The sequence below is a fragment of the Panthera tigris genome, chromosome A1 (genome assembly GCF_018350195.1).
Source record: "Panthera tigris isolate Pti1 chromosome A1, P.tigris_Pti1_mat1.1, whole genome shotgun sequence".
Classification (NCBI taxonomy): Eukaryota; Metazoa; Chordata; class Mammalia; order Carnivora; family Felidae; genus Panthera; species Panthera tigris.
The window spans coordinates 87,272,481-87,294,859 of NC_056660.1; the positions used below are offsets into that span (position 1 = coordinate 87,272,481).

General features: G+C 48.7%; 1 protein-coding gene across 1 annotated transcript in view; it reads right to left on the reverse strand.

Moving 5' to 3' along the window:
* The window catches only part of OBSCN (obscurin, cytoskeletal calmodulin and titin-interacting RhoGEF), a 161,950-nt gene that overhangs the window by 84,857 nt on the left and 54,714 nt on the right, over nt 1-22,379 (reverse strand). Inside the window, exons 15-30 of the mRNA XM_042981271.1 lie at nt 21,772-22,047; nt 18,097-18,372; nt 15,973-16,248; nt 11,885-12,160; nt 7,651-7,926; nt 5,723-5,998; nt 4,479-4,763; nt 4,017-4,283; nt 3,625-3,894; nt 2,572-2,838; nt 2,052-2,318; nt 1,772-1,884; nt 1,520-1,673; nt 1,178-1,339; nt 986-1,090; nt 25-291 (exon numbers count right to left, since the gene is read on the reverse strand). Of these exons, the coding sequence (XP_042837205.1) occupies nt 25-291; nt 986-1,090; nt 1,178-1,339; nt 1,520-1,673; nt 1,772-1,884; nt 2,052-2,318; nt 2,572-2,838; nt 3,625-3,894; nt 4,017-4,283; nt 4,479-4,763; nt 5,723-5,998; nt 7,651-7,926; nt 11,885-12,160; nt 15,973-16,248; nt 18,097-18,372; nt 21,772-22,047 (3,813 nt within the window). The remainder of the gene's footprint in view (nt 1-24; nt 292-985; nt 1,091-1,177; nt 1,340-1,519; nt 1,674-1,771; nt 1,885-2,051; nt 2,319-2,571; nt 2,839-3,624; nt 3,895-4,016; nt 4,284-4,478; nt 4,764-5,722; nt 5,999-7,650; nt 7,927-11,884; nt 12,161-15,972; nt 16,249-18,096; nt 18,373-21,771; nt 22,048-22,379) is intronic.

The window sequence follows — 22,379 nt, forward strand, 5'->3', positions numbered from 1 at the left end:
GTGCCAGGGCGGCCCCGCCCGCACCTTCCACAAAGAACTGGGCACTGGTCTTCACGTTGCCAGCGTCGCACGTGTAGGTGTCCTCATCCTCCGGCTGCACGTCGTTGATGATCAGCTTGCGGTAGAGGCCGTCGCTGACCATCTCGTACTTGGGTCCTGACTGCAGCTCCACGCTGCCCTTGAACCACTGCACCTGGGCGCTGGCCCTGGACATCTGGCACTCCAGCACACCGCGGTGCCTCTCCATGGCTATCTTGTCCCGAAGTGGGCGCAGGATGGTCACCGGCAGCTCTGAGGTGTGACCAGGGGTGAGGGGACAGGATAAGGGATGCTCAGTGCCCCAAAAACCCCACCTGAACCCCCACCCATCCACCCACCCGGGTCTGGGTGCTCTGCCTGTGCAGCCTCCAGAGGGCTGGAGCCCCTCTGCCAGGGCCAGCAGGTGGCGAGGCCAGGTGTCACCCTCGGCTTCTCTGGGACCCACTGCACAGAGCTGACCAGGGGAAGGGTGGGCGCACCACTCCCCCCCCCCACACACCACTGCACCGTGCGCCCTTGACAAGCTCATCCAGAGCACCCTGGCCTCACCCCTGCCCTGCCTCTTCACATCCACACCCCTCACCCTGCACAATCCTGCATCAAGCAATTCCAAATCTCATATACCTTCCCCCCAACTTGTGGCAGACCCTCCCTCCTCTATGCCCTGACTGTGGCTAGGGCCACCTGTTAAGGCCTCATGCTCACCACATGCCGGGACCCCACAGCGCTTTCTCTCCATTGCTAAGTCCCAGGAGGAAGGATTTACTGTGACCTCCTGAGCTGCCTCTCCAAGACCCCTGTCTTCCTGGTGAGGAGGCAATACCTCCTTTTCCTCCTTCTGGGTCATTGGTGTCCTGGGACTGCTGCCCTGTCAGTCCCTGTAAGGCTGCAAAACTGTGCATTCACAAACACTGTCCAGCAAAAACCCTCCCCTGGGATCCCTCACCTTTGACTCGGAGCTCAGCTCGAGATTCTGCATTTTCGGCTACAAATTTGATCTCTCCTGCATCTTCTGCCAGGACCCTCCGGTAGATGAGGGTGTATGTCCTCCCTGGAAACACAGGCCACTCAGTACTGGGAATAGGCCCTGGGGGCAGGATGGAGGACAAGCCCTCCTGACACCTGCCCAACAGCTCACCTTCCTGGCGGATGCGCACATTGTCACTGGGCCGAAGCTTACTGCCCTCCCAGAACCACTGGGCTGGCACCTCATCGTGAGAGATCTTGCAAGAGAAGGTGGCGCCCTCCTTTTCCATCACCTCCACATCCTCCAGGGGCCTCACGATCTGGATGTTACGACCTGGGGCGGCAAGAAGGCCGTGCCACTTGTGGATGCCCAGAGCTCCCCCTTACCCCTCCCACCCAGATTGCTGAGGGGTGCAGGGCAGGGGCAGAGCCAGAGGGCTAAGCACTTTGCTGGGGGGATGCAGGGTGGCCAGGAGGCTCTTGCCCAGCAGACCCTGACCTTTAATCTGCCTACCTTGCACCTTCAGGGAGGCTGAGCTCTGAGCATCACGAGCATCGCACATGTACACGCCCTGGTCACCAAGCTCACAGCGGAAAATGATGAGACTCCGACAGGCGCCCTGGGCCACCATGCCCACTGTCTTGCCCACCCTAAGCTCCACGCCGTCCTGAGGAGGAACGAGGTTGGGTCAGGCACTGGAGGTGGCCAACAGAGCAGTCCCACCCCTGCCAGCCCACAGTGACAGGCGGGAGCAGCCCAAGCCACCTTCAGCCAGCGCACGTCCACGTTGGGGCGAGACAGCTCACACTCCAAGGTCACCCTGTCCTTCTCTGTGGCCACCACATCCTGCAGAGGGCGGCTGAACCTCACAGGCAGCTCTGGGTTGGCAGGAAGGGGGAGGTGAGAAGCGACGCCTGAGATGTGTGGTCTCACACAGCCAGTTCTGGGAATGACACTCCCCACCCTGCCCTTGCCTGGCTCCCCGGACCTCATTGGGGACAGAGGCAGGTGCACTCAGGAGTGGGCCCCCCCTGTGCCCACGCACCAGTGACCGTGAGCCGTGCAGATGTGTGCACCCCCTCGGCTTTGAAGGCGATGAGGCCACTATCCTGTGGCCGCAGCCCCGACAGGATGAGGGTGTGGATGGGGCCTTGCACGGCCAGCTGGCACGTGGACCCTGGCTGCAGCCGCACACTGTCTCGCGTCCAGCTGCCCTCCACGTTGTCGTGTGACAGCTCCACATCCATGGTGGCTGTGCCCTGCTCCCACACCTCCACCGCCTGCAGGCCCCGCACAAGCCGGACCTGGCGCACTGCGGGACAAACACGGGGGTGCATGAGGCACCGCCGTGAGACCCAGGCCCTTCAGCCAGCCCCACTCACCTCCCCAGGAGCCTCAGAGCCAGCCAGGCATCCTGGAGGGAAAGGTCCAGCCCTTCCCTTCCTTCTCTCCCATCCTCCCTGCCTCCCGCCACCCCCCAGGGCCTGTCCCTCCAGGGGGACACCCCCTTCCGTCCTCCTTCCTTGACGCCCGACCCCCACGCCCAGCCTGCTGCTGCCACTCACTTTCCACGGTGAGCTTGGCCTGCGTCTTGTCGTCTGGAGTCTCACAGCCATAAAAGCCGCGGTCGGCAAAACCCACGCAGTGAAGAACCAAGCGGTGCCTGGTGCTCTCAGCGTGAATCTCCACGTTCTTGCCTGGCACCAGGGCCACTGCATTCCGTGTCCACTTGACCTCGGGCCATGGCCGTGTCAGCTCTACCTCCATGGCCACTGAGCTCTGCTCCTCCACCGTCTGTGGCTCCAGCTTCTTTCTGAACAGCACTGGAGCCTCTGGGGTCATGAGAAAGGGAGGTCACCGCAGCCACTGCCACTCCCAGGAAAGCCAGGGCACAGAGGGGCCTGACCTCCACAGTCAGCACAGCTGCCCCCACCGTGACCTCATGTTCTCACTCCACACTAGGCCCAGCTGCACACCTGTACAGATACAACTGTAGAGAAGGGAACAGAGGCCCCAGGAGCTGCTTCTTCCTCAGCCTGTCTCTCACCTCCCACCCTCCTACTCACGACAAGCCCACCACGACCAGCAGCAATGGGGCATGGTTGGGGGGGGCAGGTAACACAGACGCTGAGCCCCCAGCCAGTCTGCCCCAAGGAGACCCTGGACACTCTACGTGAAGGAGTGAAAGGAGCTAGTCAGGTGCACCTCCCAGTCCCAGGCTCTGGATGACCTTTCCAGGTGTCCATGTTACTAACTCACTCAGAACCAGCAGCAGGTCCCCAGGTGAGGTCCCAGCAACCCCCCCACCCCCAACCCTGCTTGCACTGGCTAACTCCACTCCCTCCCACCTTGCCGACCATGGGGCTCAGCTTGGGATGCCTCCTCCAGGCAGTCTCCCTTGACGGCCTAAACCTCTGCCCACCCACAACCAGATGCACCTTACAGGGGTTTACTTTGTCCCCTTCAGAGTAGGTATCTGGCCCCTGGGTCCCACCTGAGTCTCCTTTCCTTAGCCAACAAAGCCCAGTGTCCCTCGAGGTCACCCGAACCAGCTGGACACAGGTTGGCATCAGAAAGCGGCCTTCGAACCAGTCTCCCTGGGAGGCCCTCCCACGTACCTCGCACCCGGAGGGCAGCAGCGGAGGAGACCCCCTCGGCCTCTGCGGTGATCTGGCCTGGGTCGTCCAGGGTCAGGCCCAAGATGGTCAGGCTGTGGCTCGCGCCACTCTGTGAGATGAGGAACTTCTCACTGGGCTGCAGCAACGCGCCGTCCCGGAACCACCTGACTGCTGCATCGCTGGGGGACACCACGCACTGGAAGGTGGCCTCCTGGCCCTCTTCTGCCACCACGGCGCTTAACCCAGACATGAACTTGACCATGCGGGGGGCTGCAGACAGGGGTTTTGCTTGAGAGGTGAGTAGGAGAGGCAGAGACCCCCCGCCCCATGCAGACGCAGAGAGCACACACCTCCTCCAGGAAGGCCCCCAGATGCGTCTTGCCCCTGCCTACCGCTGACGGAGAGCTGCGCGCTGGTGCAGTCATCCCGGGTCTCACATGCATACTGCCCTGCATCCTCCAGCCGCAGGCCGGACACGGTGAGCGAGCGCCGGGGCCCTGTGGCTTCCATCTGGAAGCGCTTGCCAGCCCGGAGCTGTGTGCTCCCACAGCGCCACACCACCTCGGCCTGCGGCGGGCTCAGCTCGCAGGCCAGCGTCACCGTGCCACCTAGCTCCCCGCTCACAGGCTCCAGGGGCCGGCAGAACTTAGCGGCCACCTCTGCGGGATGGAAGGGGGGTGTCAGCCACAGGGCTTGGGCCAGGGGACAAACTCTGTGCCAACCAGTCATGCGCCCAGAGTGCCACTCCGGCTCCACGCCGGGATGCTGCCTACGCAACCTCATGGGAGACCCTCCAGCCCCACGGGCGCCCCAGTGCACACGGGGCTCCCAGAGGACACCCCAGCCCCTCTGACCTTCCACCTGCACTGGGAAGTCCTGCCCATCTGCGCCCACGCGGCAGCTGTACACTGCGGTGTCCAGGGTTTGCGCGCCGCGGATCGTCAGGGTGTGGGTGTCCCCCAGGCTGGCCGTTTCGTGCCGCTTGCTGCGGCGGATCTCCACACCGTCCTTAAGCCACGTCACTGCGGCCACGGAGGGTGTAGCCAGCATGGCGGTCAGGACAATGTCCTCGTGCTCCCTGACCACCAGAGGCTCTCTGCGGCCAGGTCTCTCCACCATGGGGGTCGCAGGCTCCAGCTCTGTGGGGAGATCAACGAGCATGAGAACAGGGCCCTTTCATTCCTGGCCTCGCCCATCCCACCTAGGGGCTGAACCGGGGGATGAGATCTGAAATGGGACACACACACCCCACCCAAACTTCCACTGCTGTGCCGCTGCCTGGCCCGTCCAGTCCTCTGCTGAGACTCTGCTGAACAAGTCTGACAGTTAATCCAGCAAGGCTCCATGCCACCTAACGGTCACTATCCAGGCTCCCAGGGGTGCGACAGGGTGGCCAGGAAGAGACACCTGGGGTCACGGGCCCGGGAGCCAAGAGCTGAGAGCCCAGCATCCCTGCCCAGCAGGGAAGAGGGGGCCTCATGAGCAGACACTGTAGACCGTGGGCAGCAGGCAGGTCAGAGAGACCACAGCCTGGGGCCTGGGCCCACATTACTGAAAGACATTGGAGCAGGGCCAGGAGAGGAGGCAGCAGAAGACAGCTTGGCCCAGACCAAGATGGGCATCAGAGCAGGGCAAGCCCGCAGGGCTGACTGAACATCAGCTGGACACTCGGGATCCCAAGGCAAGAGACAGGGAGCCAAGCCCTGCTGAGGGCAAACCCCTCAAGTAAGTCTCCCAGAACAGGGCTGAGCTCCAAAACTGTGCATGGTGCGTTTGCAATGGGAAACGTGTCTGCTTACCAACCCTAGACAGAATGGCTACGGCCACAGACCACAGGCCTTGGTGGTCAGGTTGTGTGGGGGTAAGGTGGGGATGTGGCAGAGAGGGGCAGAAACTGGGGGACGCAAATGTCGGGAATGTCCCAGAACAGGGGCTACAGGGAGTGTCTCCAATCCAAGGACCTGGGCAGTGGACAGAACCCTGGGCCGGGCCCGTCAGCAGAGACCCCAACACAGGTACAACACACAGCCCTGTCTGAGAAGGGCTCATTTCCTGATTTGTCAGGAGTTTATACCCTCTTCCCAATGCTGGCCCCCACCTGTAATGTTTAGGCGGAAGGACACCTTCTCTCCCCCAGCCTCACAGCTGTACTCCCCAGTGTCCGCCTTCCCCGCCTGCTGCACCACCAGCCTCCTGCTGCAGCCTGTGGCCTCCATGCACACTTTGGAGCTTGCATTCAGCTTCTTCCCATCCTTGTACCACGTCACCTCTGTCTTGTCCTGAGCCACCTCGCAGCTCAGCGTGATGCTGGCCCCCGCCTCAGCCTGCACCTCACTGCATGCCAGCTGCTCCTTGGCAAACATGGCCAAGGGCTCTGGGGACAGAGAGGGACACACAGGAACAAACACACCATCTAAGTTAGGAAGGCAGCACTGGGAAAGAAGAGGTAAACGGGATGGCTGGAATAGTCTCCAGGCTCTGCACGTGCATGGCTTGCAGGGTCTTTCCCATGTGGGCACGGAGTCCCCGCAGCTCCCTGCTGCAACCTACTCCGTGTCAGCATCTACTGGCAATGCAGGGAGAGTGGAACTGTACCTCCTATCAGTGCATGATTCTGTTGATACACTGCTGATTTCAGTTCACTGATATTCTGTCTAAATATAGGCCTGGAAAGCCATGACACACTGGCCTGCGCTCTTTCTCCTGTCCCATCGTGTTGTACTACAGAAGCTACGCTACCATGTAAGATGGGATAAGAGTGTATCTCCTTTTCTCTACAAGAATGTCTGTGAACAGGATATAATTTCCAGAATGCCTGGAAGGATTTACCAGGCAAGTCACCAGGCTTCCATTCTGTTCCATGAAGACACTTTGGTTCCTGCTTCTGTTGTTCCAATGACGCTGTGGGCATTGTCCACTTCTTACGTCCGTTGAGATTTGCTTTTCTACAACCACTAGGACCATACATCACCACTGTTCTGATGTTCTGGCATTAAAGAGTGCCAGATTCTCTCAAGTGACTTGTCAGAAAAACACACAACAGGTTTTGTGGTGTCCATACACACCCACAAACCATGATGTACTGATACAACTGCAAACTGCTATGGGGGCCCCCAGGAGTCAGGCGGGGCTGCTCTGAAGTTCAATTTGCCCACAAGAAGGAAAATAAAGATAGGTCACAGACTTGTCTGGAACCAGTCAGGAGGCATCAGTGTCCCTGAGCACCATCTGGAAACACAGTGGGATGGATACTGCCTTATCAGTCAGGGGCTGCTACCACTGAGTGTGCTCATGTCCCACAAGCCACTTACTCCTCTCCCTCCCTCAACCTTTACCTCATCCAGGGGGAATTCTGACATAGGATATCCTAACTGAAGACAAAAAGAAACAAGATTTGCTTTGAAAACAGCTCCAAACCACACACGTGCTCATCACAGGTGTTCAGCTACTACCACTTCGCCGCTTGTTATTTATTTTGCCGAGATGCTACAATAAACATCTATCTGTGTTTTGCACTCAGGGAGCTTCCACACCCGTGAGCATGGCCCAGAATACCTACAACCTCAATAATGCAAGTTCAACCTCGAGATGATTCCAGCTATGATCAGGAGGCTGAAGCGTCCTCTTATCCTGGCTTACTGAAACCCAAACATCTCTTGATAGTGAGAACCTTTAAATGAGGCTATGGAAGCCACTAGAGCATCTGCAGGTGAGGATGTCTGGTCAATCTCAGCCCAGTGCAGCACATAGAGCCTGAATCCCGGACGCCAAAGGAGCCACAGTACGTTCTGAAGGGGTGCTGGGGACAGTGGCTGAGCATGGCCATGTGGACACACCATGGGGTACCCAAGAGGAGCTCTCTCTTGTCTGGACACTCTTCCCTTCCCACATCCGTGGGTTCAGCCACCAGAGTGAAATGGGAGGCAGAAGGCTGGGATCTGGGAGGAGCATCAGGGTCTGTCTGGGCTGCGCACTAGTGCCATCATCGCTGGCAATCAAGGATAAAGTATTAGCCCCAGAACTGACCTGTGACGTCCAGGTGGAAGGACACCTTCTCTCCCCCGGCCTCACAGCTGTACTCCCCGGCGTCTGCCTTCCCTGCCTGCTGCATCACCAGCTTCCTGCTGCAGCCCTTGGCTTCCACACGCATTCTGGAGCTGGCACTCAGCTTCTTCCCGTCCTTGTACCACGTCACCTCCGTCTGGGCCTGGGCCACCTCGCAGCTCAGTGTGGCACTGGCCCCCGCCTTGGCCTGCACCTCACTGAGTACTGGCTGCTCCTTGGCAAACATGACCGAGGGCTCTGGGGACAGGGAGGGACACACAGCATCAAACACACCATATCCATTAGGGTCGCAGCACTGGGAGAGCAGGCCTGGATGAGGGTGCAGGGCCACGGAAACTCCTCCAGGCTCTGTGCTGGCTGCACAAGTACCCAAAGTTCACTATAGGCTCTACCACTGTTCCACGTGGGGATGCTGGAAAAGACTTCGCTGTGCACACATACCTCTGGGAGAGGTGCAGGGGTGTTGCAATGCACACGCACCCCAGCCTTCCCAGGTGATGCAGTCTTTCCTCACAGTTGTGTAGGGAGCTGCTGCCGCTCCTTGCTCTCACCTACACTGTGATGTCCACTGCTGGCACCTGCGGGGAGGGACATGTCCCTCCTGTGGTCTTTCCATGTAAGTCCCTGATGACTCACACAGTGGAGCACCGTTCAGGTTTCTCTGACTCTTCTCTTCTGCAGTGTGGTATCATTGCAATGCCCTGTCTGGTTATCAGTTATTGCTAATTATGGCCTGTCCTTTACATATTCGTTTTTAGGAGCTCTTGCACTTGCATTAGAGCTTTGATAATCATGGTTTTGTGAATAATTTATCCATCATCGTCACTTGCCTTTTCATCCCTTTGTGTCCTCTGATGATGTAAAGTTCTCAGTTGTGATTTAGGCAGGTATGTCAATGTGTCCTTTGTGGTTGGTGTGTTCATATTCTGTTTCAGAAATCTTTCATTACCCTGAGGCCATTAAATGTTGTGTGTTCTCTGCTAAGAGCGTGTTTTGTCTTTCACACTGGAATCCTAGCTTGGCTGGAGTTGGTGCCTATGCGTGATGTGGGGGAGCCCCCCATTTTTATTATAGATAAATAGATCATTTGAGAGAGACATAGAAGATAGAGAGATAGAGAGATAGATAGATAGATAATACAGGTAGATGATGGATAGATATAGATAGATGATACATATATATGTAGATACACACATAGGTAGGTAGGTAGATAGGTAGGTAGGTAGGTAGGTAGGTAGATAGATGATCCAGATAGATGATGGAAAGATGGAGTAATGGATGATACAGATAGATGAAAGATAGATAGATAGATAGATAGATAGATAGATAGATAGATAGATAGAGATAGATGATATAGTAGATGATAGATAGATAGATAGATAGATAGATAGATAGATTGATAGATGATCCAGATAGATGACAGAAAGATGGAGAGAGAGAGAGAGAGAGAGAGAGAGAGAGAGAGAAAGAGAGAGATCCACATAGATGATGGAAAGATGGAGAGATGTAAGACACAGATAGATGATATACAGATAGATAGATTAGATAGATAGATAGATAGATAGATAGATAGATAGATAGATAGATACAAAGTTACATAGTCTGAGCACCATTTATGAAAAGACAATCTATCTCTATACCATGTGCCAGAATTACAGAATAAAAATAATTGAAAAGGGGGGGTGCCTGGGTGGTTTAGTCAGTTAAGTGTCCAACTCTTGGTTTCAGCTCAGGTCATGATGTCACAGCTTATGGGTGTGAGCCCCATACTGGGCTCTGCAGTAGCAGCACAGAGACCATGCATTCTGTCACTGCTCCACCTGGGCTCTCTCTCTGCCCCTCCCCTGCTCTAGCTCCCTCTCTATCTCTCTCTGAAAATAAATAAATAAACATTAAAAAATCTCCTTTTAAAAACTGGAAAAGGACGGGGTGGGTGAAGCTGGTCACAGCATGGTCTATTTGAACCTTACCACTTGTCCCTTTGTGTTACGCACCTATCCCCAAGTTGCAACCTGATGTCTTCCTACTACAGCTTTATTAGTTATATTACTTCATTTTATATTTCTCCTGATTCACTGTACAGTGTTGCACACAGTTGTACCAGTGGAGCCATGTACGAGCTCCAGTTAGAAGGAGACACCCTGTGAATGTGATGTGCTATAGTTTTCTGTATCCTGCGTCAAATTAAGGAACAATCCTCTTATAGTTAATCAAGGACTTGACTACCTTGAATGTATGCTACATTTTATGAAATTCTTCTTCTGCATATAATGTAAAAATTTTATCAAGCAGTCATGTGAGAATAAAACAAAACAAAAAATGTGTTTTCCCTTTTAAGTTCTAAATATGACAGATTATACTGATATTCTAATGTTCTGGTGTTGGCCAATCCTGTGTTCTTAGGAGATGAGCTCAGACAGTGTGTCTGCACTTTGAGTATTGCACTGTTACTTGGACAATATTTTGTGTAAAATTTGGTATTGACATGCATCCGAGACTGGCCTCCAATTGCAATTCTTCACACTTGTCCAATTTGGGTATCAATGTGGCGTAAAATGGGTTAAGAGTGTACATCCCTTTTCTGTCCTCTTAAAGAATCCTCCATGATCATGGGACAATTTCTTTCCAGAATGTGTAATTTGTAATCTATAATTCGTAAATTGTAACTTACCAGCAGAACCACTGAATTTAATCTTGTCTAATGAGAAGGCTTTTTGGGATGGTTCCATTTTTTAAAAAAGTTATAAGATTGTTTACATTGTTTATATCTTCTTGTGGATGTTTTGATACAGTTTTCGAGGAATTGGACAATTTGCCAAAACTTTTCAATTCTACTTGAGTAAAATAATATCACGTTCTATTGAAATGACAGGGTCAAAAGTGTTCCTAGTAAGTTTCTTACTATCTATACACATCTACAAATCATGTAATGATACACTACTGAAGAGTCACACATTGCTATTAGGAGTCAGTGTGGGGTCACAGACCACCTATTTGAGCTTAACCTCTCTTAACTTAAAGTAAGTTTGCAGATATCTCTGTGCACCAGCCAGGGATGGGCATACGCGTGCACGCCCCCCCCCACACACACCACTAGCAAATGCTATGAAATAAATACATAAATACTGCTTCACCAGTCAGTGGCTGCTACTATAGTAACTTATCTGTCCCAAAGTGTGCTGATTTCAGAGAAGCTACTCATTCTTCCCAGCTTCAAAATCTATGAATCAAACTCCAACCACAATACTGACACAGAACATTCTCACAGAGACAAAAGGAAACTGAAATTTTCTTTCAAAAGAATGTTCCAGGGGCTCCTGGGTGACTCAGTTGGTTAAGCATCTCAGTCTTAAGTTCAGCTCAGGTCATGATCTCACAGTTCCTGAGATTAAGCCCTGCTTCAGGTAATGTCAACACAGAGCCTGATTGGGATTCTCTCTCTCCCTCTCTCTGTGCCCCTCCCTTGCTCATGCTTTCTCTCTCTCTCTCTCTCTCTTCCTCTCTCTCTCTCTCTCTCTGAAAATAAATAAATAAACATTTAAAAATTATCAATAAGTAAGTAAATAATGTCCCACATGCCAGGTACACATCCAAGTCGCATATCTCCCAGCCCTCTGCTCCTGGTTTACTATGTGCGGACATTGCGACAGAACAGGGATCGAGATTTGGGTACACATAGGTGCACAGGTAACTTCCATGTCCACATGTGAGGCAGGAAGAGTGTCCCAAAATGACTGAAATTTTGGTAATGCCAAGTTCAGTCTCAAGACAACTCTAAGACGACTGGGTTGGGTATCTGAAATGCGCCTGTATCAGGTTCAGAGATTTTCAGCCCTCATGTGGTGCTGGGTGAGGTCATCTGGGAGCTTCTAGAAGTAATTTGCATGCCCTGGGGTGAGAGACATTGGCTTTACTTTAGGCAGTGAAGCCAGATGGAGCGAGAGTACTGGACACAGGAACTCCAGGAGCATTACTCCATGGAAACATCATGCAGGGTGCACAACAGGGGTGGTGTGCTGTACACAGATCTTCCCATCCACTCTCCCAGGGCTTGGCCACAGGCATGAAGATGGGATATGGGAGATGTGAGGACAGGAGATCTACTGGAGAGACCCCAGGTTCTTCATAGCTGTCAGTCAACACATCATGCTGAAACAGGGCTAACATGGCACACCACCACCACCCAAGTACTGACCTGTGACATCCAGGCAGAAGGACACCTTCTGGCCCCCGGCCTCACAGCTGTACTCCCCGGCGTCTGCCTTCCCCGCCTGCTGCACCACCAGCCTCCTGCTGCAGCCCTTGGTCTCCACGTGCACTCTGGAGCTCGCACTCAGTTTCTTCCCATCCTTGTACCATGTCACCTCCGTCTGGGCCTGGGCCACCTCACAGCTCAGCGTGGCGCTGGCCCCTGCCTTGGCCTGCACCTCACTGCGTGCCGGCTGCTCCTTGGCAAACACAGCTGCAGGCTCTGGAGAGAGGGAGGGATGCATGAGGTCAAAGATACAATCCATGTGAAAAATGCAGGTCTGGGAAAGAAAGTCTAAACAGGGAGGCAGGGGGACTGGAACTCTCTCCAATCCCTGCATCAGATGTGGGCCAAGAAGCCTCAGCACCTTTTCAGCAACAACTAACACAACTTATTTACACACTCTACCACTTTCCTGGTTGTTCCAGTTGGGGACCATATATTCTATCCCTGCTCCACCCTGTCTGTCCTAAGTGGGGACCATACATTCTATCCCTGCTCTCCTGGGCTGTTCCAGGTGGGGAGCATACATACATTCTATTCTTGCTCTCCTGGACTGCTCCAGGTGGGACCATACATTCTATCACTGTTCCATGTGGGCTTTTCCAAGTGGGACCATACATTCTATCACTGTTCCACCTCGTCTGTTCCAGGTGGGGACCATACATTCTATCCCTGCTCCACCTGGCATGTTCCAGGTGGGGACCATACATTCTATCCCTGATCCACCTGGGATATTCCAGGTGGGAACCATACATTCTATCCCTGCTCCTCCTGGGCTGTTCCAGGTGGGACCATACATTCTATCCCTGCTCCTCCTGGGCTGTTCCAGGTGGGACCATACAGTCTATCACTGCCCCACCTAGGATGTTCTAGGTCTGGACCATATGTTCTATCACCACTCTACTTGGGCTGCTCTAGGCTGGGACTCTTGAGAGACCTCTGTGCACATGCAACCTGTGGAGTCATGATGACTTCCCACCTTAACCTTACGAGATGATGCGGAGTCTTTCCACACATTCATGCTGGGAGCATCTCACCTTTAGTGCAGGGAGTTCCTGCAGGTTCAGGGCTTCATGCTCTGGCCTACTCTGCACTGACTAGTGCTGGCAATCTGGGGGGAGTGTAGATTGCCCTCTGTGGCTGTGTTTTGCATGGTCCTGAGGACTCAAACAGTGGAGCATTCTTTCCGGTCATTACTGTTTGTGTTTCTGAATCGTCACTGTCATGTTTTCTGTCCAATGGTCAAGACCACTCTCTGTCTCTTTCACATTCATTTTAGGAACTCTATTTAACATGACAGAGATTCTCTCTTCCATATGTGTGGGGTTTGCCTTTTCACTCTTGGGGTGTGTTCTAATGAATCAAAGATTGCAGGTTTAATGTGGTCAAACATGTCATTCTTGTCCCATGGTGGCTAGTGCATTTGTGTTATATCAGAAACCCCCGCTTACCCTTCAATCCATATCATCATCTAAGAGTGTCATGGTGCCACCTGTCACCCTGTCATCCACATGGAGTTGGATGGGTATGCAGTGTGAATTACCAGACTTTTTTTTGCATATGGTTAAATGACAAAAAAAAATTTCTATCAAATTAGTGTATATTGAATTTCTATGAAATTAGTGTATATAGTGTATATCTAGTGTATATATACAGAAGTGTTTTCTTTATGTCAACATTTGTACGTGGTTATCTTTCTAATACTCACAAAGACTAACAATTTTTATTTGTAATTTCAGACGTGGTGATCGTGATCATGTCTTCTGTGAATTCTACTTTGTTTACCAAGGTTTATGCATTTTATTTCATTTTCCTCCCTTCCATGCTGTGCAATGTTGGATAGAAGTGCTAACAGTGCACCCCTTCCCTTGTTCTCTATCTCATAGGTAAAACCTTCAAGGTTTCCCATGAAGTATGATGTTACCTGGTGTTTCCTGTAGTACTATTTATCAATTTATCAAGGTAAGGAAGAATTGGTTTATTGATAGTTGGTCAAGAATTTTATGGCATGAATTGAGGATAAATTTTATCAAATATTTGCTCAGGGTTTATGTTAAACTTTATCAAATTTTTCTTCTGCATTTATCGAGATAACCATATCCTTTTTCTCCTTCAAGCAGTTAGTTCACATTATGCAGTTGATGCTAGTTCAAACAACATGGGTTTGAACTGCAGGGGTCCATTTAAACATTGATTTTTAAAATGAATACAGTACAGTACTATAAATGTATTTTCTCTTTCTTGTTCTTTTCTTAATATCATTTCTTTCCTCTATCTTACATTATTGTAAGAATACAGAGTATAATACATATAACATGCAAAATCAACTATTTAAGTTATCGGCAAGACTCTCAGTCAACAGTGCGCTATTAACAGTTAAGTTCTGGGGGAGTCAAAAGTTATAAGTGGATTTTTTACTGCATTGGGCACTACCACCCCTAATCCCTACATCACTGAGATCAACTGTGGTGATTTTCTACTGTTTTGAATATTAAACCAACTTTGCATTCCTGGACTATGACTTCATCAAAGCATATTTTTTGACATCTTGCTTAGATGACTTTGCCAATGTTTTGTTGAAGATATTGGATATTGATATCCATAAGAGATTGGCCTATAATTTTAATCCTTCCTTCTTTCCTTGTCAGATTTTGGTGTTGATGTTATGTTAGCTCCATGAATCAAAAAAGAATGTACATCTTTATTTTATTCTCTAGGACAATCTCCATGAATACTTTCCATAATATTTGGTATAATTTTTCAGCAGAGCTACTAGGCTTAGATCATTCTCTATGAAAAAAAGTTTTATTACTGTTTCCATTTATTTAAATTTATGGGACTACCTGAGTTATATATTTCTTCTTGTGTCACTTTTTCAGATGGTTTTCTAAGAATTTGGTCAATTTATCAAAACTTTCAAATTGATACCATAAAATAATATGCCATATGCTCTCAAAAAAACACTTTGGAAAAATGTAGGATTTCTGGTATCTGTACACACCCAAAAATATTATATACTGATATACCATCACAACTATTATGGGCTGGCAGCTAGGATTAATGTGGTGCTATGGCCCACCCTCCTCTGATGTTAAGACAAATTTAACAAAAGCAAAATAAATTTAGTCCTTAGACTTCCCCATGAAGCAGCCAGGAGGCACAAACACACAATACCCACTAGGAAATCCTATGACATACTGCTATACCAGCCAGTGATTGCCACCACAAGGATTCATCTATAGCAGAGCATGGTGATACTTACTTCTTCCCATTTCTAAATCTATAAATCAGACTCCAAGAGGAATTATGACACAGAATGGCCTATGGCCTTACTGAAGACACAAGGAAACAAGATGTGCTTTAGAAAAAGAACTCCAGAACTTACATGTACATGTCTCAGGTACAAATCTATCAACCCTCTAGTTCTGTTTACTTTGCACAGGCACTACAAGAAAACAGCAGTCTAGATTTTGCTACATACAGGTGCACATATAACATATATTCATGTGCAAAATAACACATTAAAACAAACAAAACATTAATAATCCAAAGTTTAGTTAAGATCATTCCAAGTATGATTATATCATCAAAATTTCCCCTACTCTGGTTTAAAGGAACTGAAATGTCTCTCACTAGTAAGAACTCCTTACAGCACTGAAGGGGGCATCTAGGGAGCCCAGGAAAGCACAGTCACATAACCAAGGTGTGAGATGCCTAGTCTACTTCAGAACCCAAACATGAAGAACAGCCATAGTCCTGGGCACTGAGGAACTCCAGGAGGGCCCTGTGCAGGTGCTCAGATGCATGACTGAGAGAACTGCTCAAAGACACAAAAATGGCCCCTCTCACTCCCTGAGCACCCTTCTCATTAAACTTCTGTCAGTCTAACCTTGGCTATGAAAATAGGAGGCAACAGGATGGCAGAGGGGAAAAGATGAAGAGTAAGGGAAGGAACATCAGAGCCTGTGGGATCTGTAATGCAATTCCTCCATTATATCCAATCAAGACTGTTAGTATCAAAAGGAACTGACCTGTGACATCCAGGTGGAAGGACACCTTCTGGCCCCCGGCCTCACAGCTGTACTCCCCAGCATCCACCTTCCCCGCCTGTTGCACCACCAGCCTCCTGCTACAGCCCTTGGCCTCCATGTGCACTTTGGAGCTCGCACTCAGCTTCTTCCCGTCCTTGTACCATGTCACCTCTGTCTTGTCCTGGGCCACCTCGCAGCTCAGTGTGGCGCTGGCCCCTGCCTTGGCCTGTACCTCACTGCGTGCAGGCTGCTCCTTGGCAAACACCACTGTAGGTTCTGAGGACAGGGAGGGATACACAGGGTTAAAGATACTGTGCAAATCAGGAAGGCAGCACTGAGAAAAGACTGAATGGAGAGGCAGGAGAATTGAAAGTCTCTAGGCTCCACATAAGAGTGAAACCATATGGTATCTGTCTTTCTCTGTATGGCTTATTTCACTTAGCATAACACTCTCCAGTTCCATCCATGTTGCTACAAAGGGCCATATTTCATTCTTTCTCATTGCCATGTAGTACTCCATTGTGTATATAAACCACAATTTTTAGCTCTGCACCAACTGTGTGACTTGGAGAAGCCCCACTGCCTTCCTAAGGACAAGTAACACTATTTATCTGTACATTCTACCCCACTTCTCCATGTGGGCTGTTCCAGGTGGGGACTACATTCTACCACCACTCTGCTTGAGGTATTGTGGTGGGGGGCGGGAATTCTGTAAGAGACTCTTGTGCACGTGGGATCTGTGGGGTCATTATGCCTGCACACCTCAACATTTATAGATGATGCAAAGTCTTTACCACATGACTGCCTAAGAACATTCTCCCTGCAGTGCAGGAATGTTCCTACAGCCAGAATACTTGGTACAATTTGATAGTAGAGCCACTAGGGTTATCCAGTATTGTGTGACAAGATTGTTTATTATGGTTCCAATAATTTATAAGGTTATAGGACTACTCAAATTGTCTATGTGTTCTTCCATGAGTTTTGATATAGCTCTCTTGATCAATTGGTCAAAACTTTCCAAATTTACTTGCATAATGTTATATCATATTCTCAGATAATCACATCACAAATATACACATAGGGTTTTAAACATTTGTAAACACTCACAAACCATTAAACCCCAATGTAATACCAACATGTTATGTGCTGGCATCCAGGAGCCACATGTAACTGTACATATGAATTATATGAAAGGAAAATAAAGTCAGTTCTCAGACATCTCTATTGATTAGCCAGGGAAGCACAGATGCACACTAATCATTAGGAAATGCTGTGAAATAAATGCTAAATTACTTTCAGTGGCTGCTCCTGTGACCTCATTCTTAGCGGGGCATGCTGGTAGACAATATGCTACTCAGCATTCCATTGGCAAATGTATAGGTCTAACTACAAACAGAATTCAGAGGCAAAACACCAACTTATGACAAAGTGAAAATAAGATATGCTTTGATAGGAAATTCCAAGCATCACAGGTGTTTGTTGGGGCACATACACACCAGTCCTCTGCTCTCTGTGTAATCAACACAGACATGGCAACAAAATATGGATCTAGATTTGGCTACGTATGGGTGCAGAGAGAACTCCTACACTCTGTGAAAGGAGGGAAGTATCCCAGAACACCTAAGACTTTGAAAACCCAAGGCACAGTCTCAAGATAATTCCAAGTATGACTGTGTGGCCTACATTTCCCCGTCCCCTGACTCAGTGAAGCCAATATGTCTTGCTAGCAGGAACCCTTAGGTGTGTTTGGTGAAGATACAATGACCTCTCAGAATGACTCCAGGGGAGAGACATCTGGTTTACTTCAGCCCCAAGCATCAGGGAGATCCAGAGTCCTGGACTCCAACGTCCACGAATGGGTTCTGAGCAGGTACTGGGAACATGTGACCAGCACTATTACGTGGAAACACAACCTCTGGCGTATGAGAATGACCTGTCTCCCTCCTGCGCACTCCTTCCAGCCATGTTCCCATGGCCCCACCTGGGATATGGAAATGGAGGTGGTGAATGGGTGATGTCAAGGGAAAAAGTCTAACTGAAAGAGCACGAGAGTCTGTCTTGGGGATAAATCTGTTCCACCTTCACCTCACAAAAAGGCTAATTTTGCATTCTCTAAGAACTGACCTGTGACATCCAGGCAGAAGGACACCTTCTGGCCCCCAGCCTCACAGAGGTACTCCCCAGCATCCACCTTCCCCGCCTGCTGCACCACCAGCTTCCTGCTGCAGCCCTTGGCCTCCATGTGCACTTTGGAGCTCGCACTCAGCTTCTTCCCGTCCTTGTACCATGTCACCTCTGTCTTGTCTTGGGCCACCTCGCAGCTCAGTGTGGCGCTGGCCCCTGCCTTGGCCTGCACCTCACTGCGTGCAGGCTGATCCTTGGCAAACACCACTGTAGGTTCTGAGGACAGGGAGGGATGCTTGGAGTCAAAGATACCATCCATGTGAAGAATGCAGGTCTGGAAAAGAAGGTCTAAACAGGGAGGCAGGGGGACTGGAACTCTCTCCAATCCCTGGATCAGGTGTGTGGCCAAGAAGCCCCACCACCTTCTCAGCAACAACTAACAAAATTTATTTACACACTCTACCGCTTTCCTAGTTGTTCCAATTGGGGACAATACATTCTATCACTGATCTGCCTGGGCTGTCCCCAGTGGAAACCAAAAATTCTATCACTGCTCATCAGCGATGTTCTGGGTGAGGACCATACATTCTATCACTGTTCCCTGTGAGCTCTTCCAGGTAGAGACCATACATTCTATCACTGTTCCACCTGTGCCTTCCTGTGGCTGTCTCGTTCATTGACTTGATGACTCACAAAGCACAGTAAATTTTCTGAAGTTTTTGGACCTTAATATTTGCTCTTCTGTGGTGTCATTGCTCAAGTGTTTTGCCCTATTTTCAACAGCACTGTCTCTTACTCATATATTCACTTGGGAGCTCTTTATTTAAGTAAATGTCAGAGTGTTTGTGGTTATGTGTGTTTATATACCCTCCCCATCTTGTGATTTGCCTTTCCACACCTTCATGTTTCTAGTGACAAAATGTTAAGAGCTTTCTTATGGACAGATATATTATTTTGTCCTTTTTATTTTGTGCACTTTGTTCTTTTTAGGGACAACTTCATGCTGAAGTCATTAATGACCCACATTGTTTGATAAGAGTTTGAACCACATTTCTCACTGAGGTCTCTAACCCACATTGAGCTGAGATTTTGCATAGGAAGAAATAGACATCCATCTTCAATTCTGTTTTCCATATGGTTAATAGTCTTAGTACCATTTGTGAAAGACTGACCCTCCACTACAGTTACACTTAGCACCACGGTGAAAACCAAACTAAAAAACAAAAAGCAGAAGGGACTCAGGTTTTATACAGACCTGTTTCTGGATTCACTTTTCTGTTCTCTTGGGCTGTTTCTCAGTCCCTACATAAAGACCCAATTGTCTGAATTGCTGTAGTTTTATCAAAAGTCTTGATATCAAGTAAATTAAATATCATTATTTTGGAGGATTTTTTTGTTTTTTGTTTTGTTTTGTTTTGTATTTTTCAAAGTGGCCTTCCTCTCTCTGGCTTTGCAATATACTTGTCAATACTCTTACTCACAGAAGAACTATTATTTGGGTGTTGAAGAGGATTGAACACTTCGGGTGTTCCATCAATTTCCATCCATGATTTAGATCTTATTCTGTCTCTCAATAAAGTTGAATAGTTTTTGCCCACAAAGCACCTCAAGATCCTTTCTTAGACTTGGAATTGGTAACAGGATTTTTCTGATGTTATGTTAACCCCTTTAAAATGTCACTTTCCAGCTTCTGGTGTCTGGTGTATAGATACAGAGTGTTTCCTGTAGTGATTTTTGTATGTCCTAATCTTACTCTCTTTCCCATCCAAAATGTAACTGTTTGGGATTTTCCACATTGATAACCATATCTTCTGTTAGTTTCAGTTTTCACTTTTCCAGCTTTCATGTCTTTAATTTTATTTTCCTCCATGGTGTGCTGTGAATATTGCATAAAAGTAAGGACACTCAGTTTCCCTGTCTTGGTCCCATCTCAAAGGCAAAGTTTTCAAGTTTTCATGTGAAATTTGATGTCAGGTATTCAATACCACCAATTATTACATTAAAGACAAAATGTTCTACTTAAAGTTTGTGAAGAATTTTTTGGTAGTAATTGATGCCACATATTATGGAATATTCTCTCTGGGTTTCTGATGTTATATTTTATCTAGTGCTTTTATTTATCATTTATTGGGGAAATGACATTGCTTTTACTTTTATTTTGTTAATATCAAGCCATTGTTGATTTTTCTGTTAGTTTTTTTATTAATTATTTTTTTTAATTTACATCCAAGTTAGTTAACATATAGTGCAATAATGATTTCAGGAATGGAATCCAGTGATTCATCCCCTATATATAACCCTCAGTGCTTATCCAAACAAGTGTCCTCCTTAAAGCCCTTGCCTTTAGCTCATTCCCCCACCTAACACCCTTCTAGCAACCCTCAGTTTGTTCTCTGTATTTAAGAGTCTCTTATGGTTTGCCTCCCTCCTTGTTTTTACATTGTTTTTGTTTCCCTTCCCTTATGTTCATCAGTTTTGTATCTAAAATTCCACATATGAGTGAGTCACGATATTTGTCTTTCTCTGACTAATTTCGCTTAGCATAATACTCTCTAGTTCCATCCACATTGTTGCAAATGGCAAGATTTCATTCTTAATGATTGCTACTTGTTGATTTTCTAATGTTTCTGGTGTTGAACCAGACTTGCATTCCTGGAATATGACTGTTGTCCTAGTGTGTTGTTCTCTTGATAAATTGCAGAATTCAGTTGGATAATATTTTCTGGAAGGTACTGCCTTGACATCAACAAGAGGTGGCCTGTGAAAATTCTTCATATTTATCTTGTCACATTTTGATATTGATATGCTATATATGTAAAATAAATTGATGTGTGTGTCTCTTTTCAAAACTCTATAAGAATCCTATAAACATAAACATGAGATAATTTCTTTCCAGAACATTTTATAGAATTTAAGAGGCACTGGGCTTAGACATTATTCTCTAAGATTACTTATGATCCTCCATTTATCTTAAGTCTTAGGACTGTGCAACTTGTCCAATTTTTCTTGTGTAAGTTTCAATATAATTCCCTAGGAAATGATTGATTTGTAAGTGTCTGCTCTCTTTGTAAACTGCACAGACATTGCAATACAATACAGATCTAGATTTGGCTACATATAGGTGCAGAGAAAACTTCTACATCCCTGTGAAAACAGGGAAGTGTGTCCCAAAACGCCAAAAACTGTGACTCAAAGCACAGTCCTGGGAAAACTCCAAATATGACGGTGGCCCCAATTTTCCCTTCCCCTGGTTCAATGAAATCAAACATTTCCACCATCAAGAACACTCATGTGATTTGGAGGAAGATATTTGTGACCTTCAGAACGACTCTCCTGGAAAGACATCTGGTCTACATCAGCTCCATGCATCAGGGAGATCCAGATTCCTGAACTCCAATGTCCACCAGTAGGTTCTGAGCAGGTGCTGGGAACATGTGACCAGCACTATTACGTGGAAGCACAACCCATGGTGTATGAGAATGACCTGTCTCCTTCCTGTGCATTCCCTCCAGCCATCCTCCCATGGTCCCACCTGGGATGTGGAAATGGAGGTGGTGAATGGGTAATGTCAATGGAAAAGTCTAACTGAAAGAGCACGAGAGTCTGTCTTGGGAATAAATCTGTTCCAAGCTCACCTCATAAAAGAGGCTAATTTTGTACTCTGAAAGAACTGACCTGTGACGTCCAGATGGAAGGACACCTTCTGGCCCCCGGCCTCACAGCTGTACTCCCCGGCGTCGGCCTTCCCTGCCTGCTGCACCACCAGCCGCCTGCTGCAGCCCTTGGCCTCCACGTGCACTTTGGAGCTCGCACTCAGCTTCTTCCCGTCCTTGTACCATGTCACCTCCGTCTGGGCCTGGGCCACCTCACAGCTCAGTGTGGCACTGGCCCCCGCCTTGGCCTGCACCTCACTGCATGCTGGCTGCTCCTTGACAAATACAGCTGAAGGCTCTGGGGACAGGGAGAGATGCATGGAGTCAAAGATACCATCCATGTTGGGGCGCCTGGGTGGCGCAGTCGGTTAAGCGTCCGACTTCAGCCAGGTCACGATCTCGCGGTCCGTGAGTTCGAGCCCCGCGTCAGGCTCTGGGCTGATGGCTCGGAGCCTGGAGCCTGTTTCCGATTCTGTGTCTCCCTCTCTCTCTGCCCCTCCCCCGTTCATGCTCTGTCTCTCTCTGTCCCAAAAATAAATAAAAAATGTTGAAAAAAAAATTTTTCAAAGATACCATCCGTGTGAAGAATGCAAGTCTTGGAAAAAAGGTATAAACAAGGAGGCAGGGGGA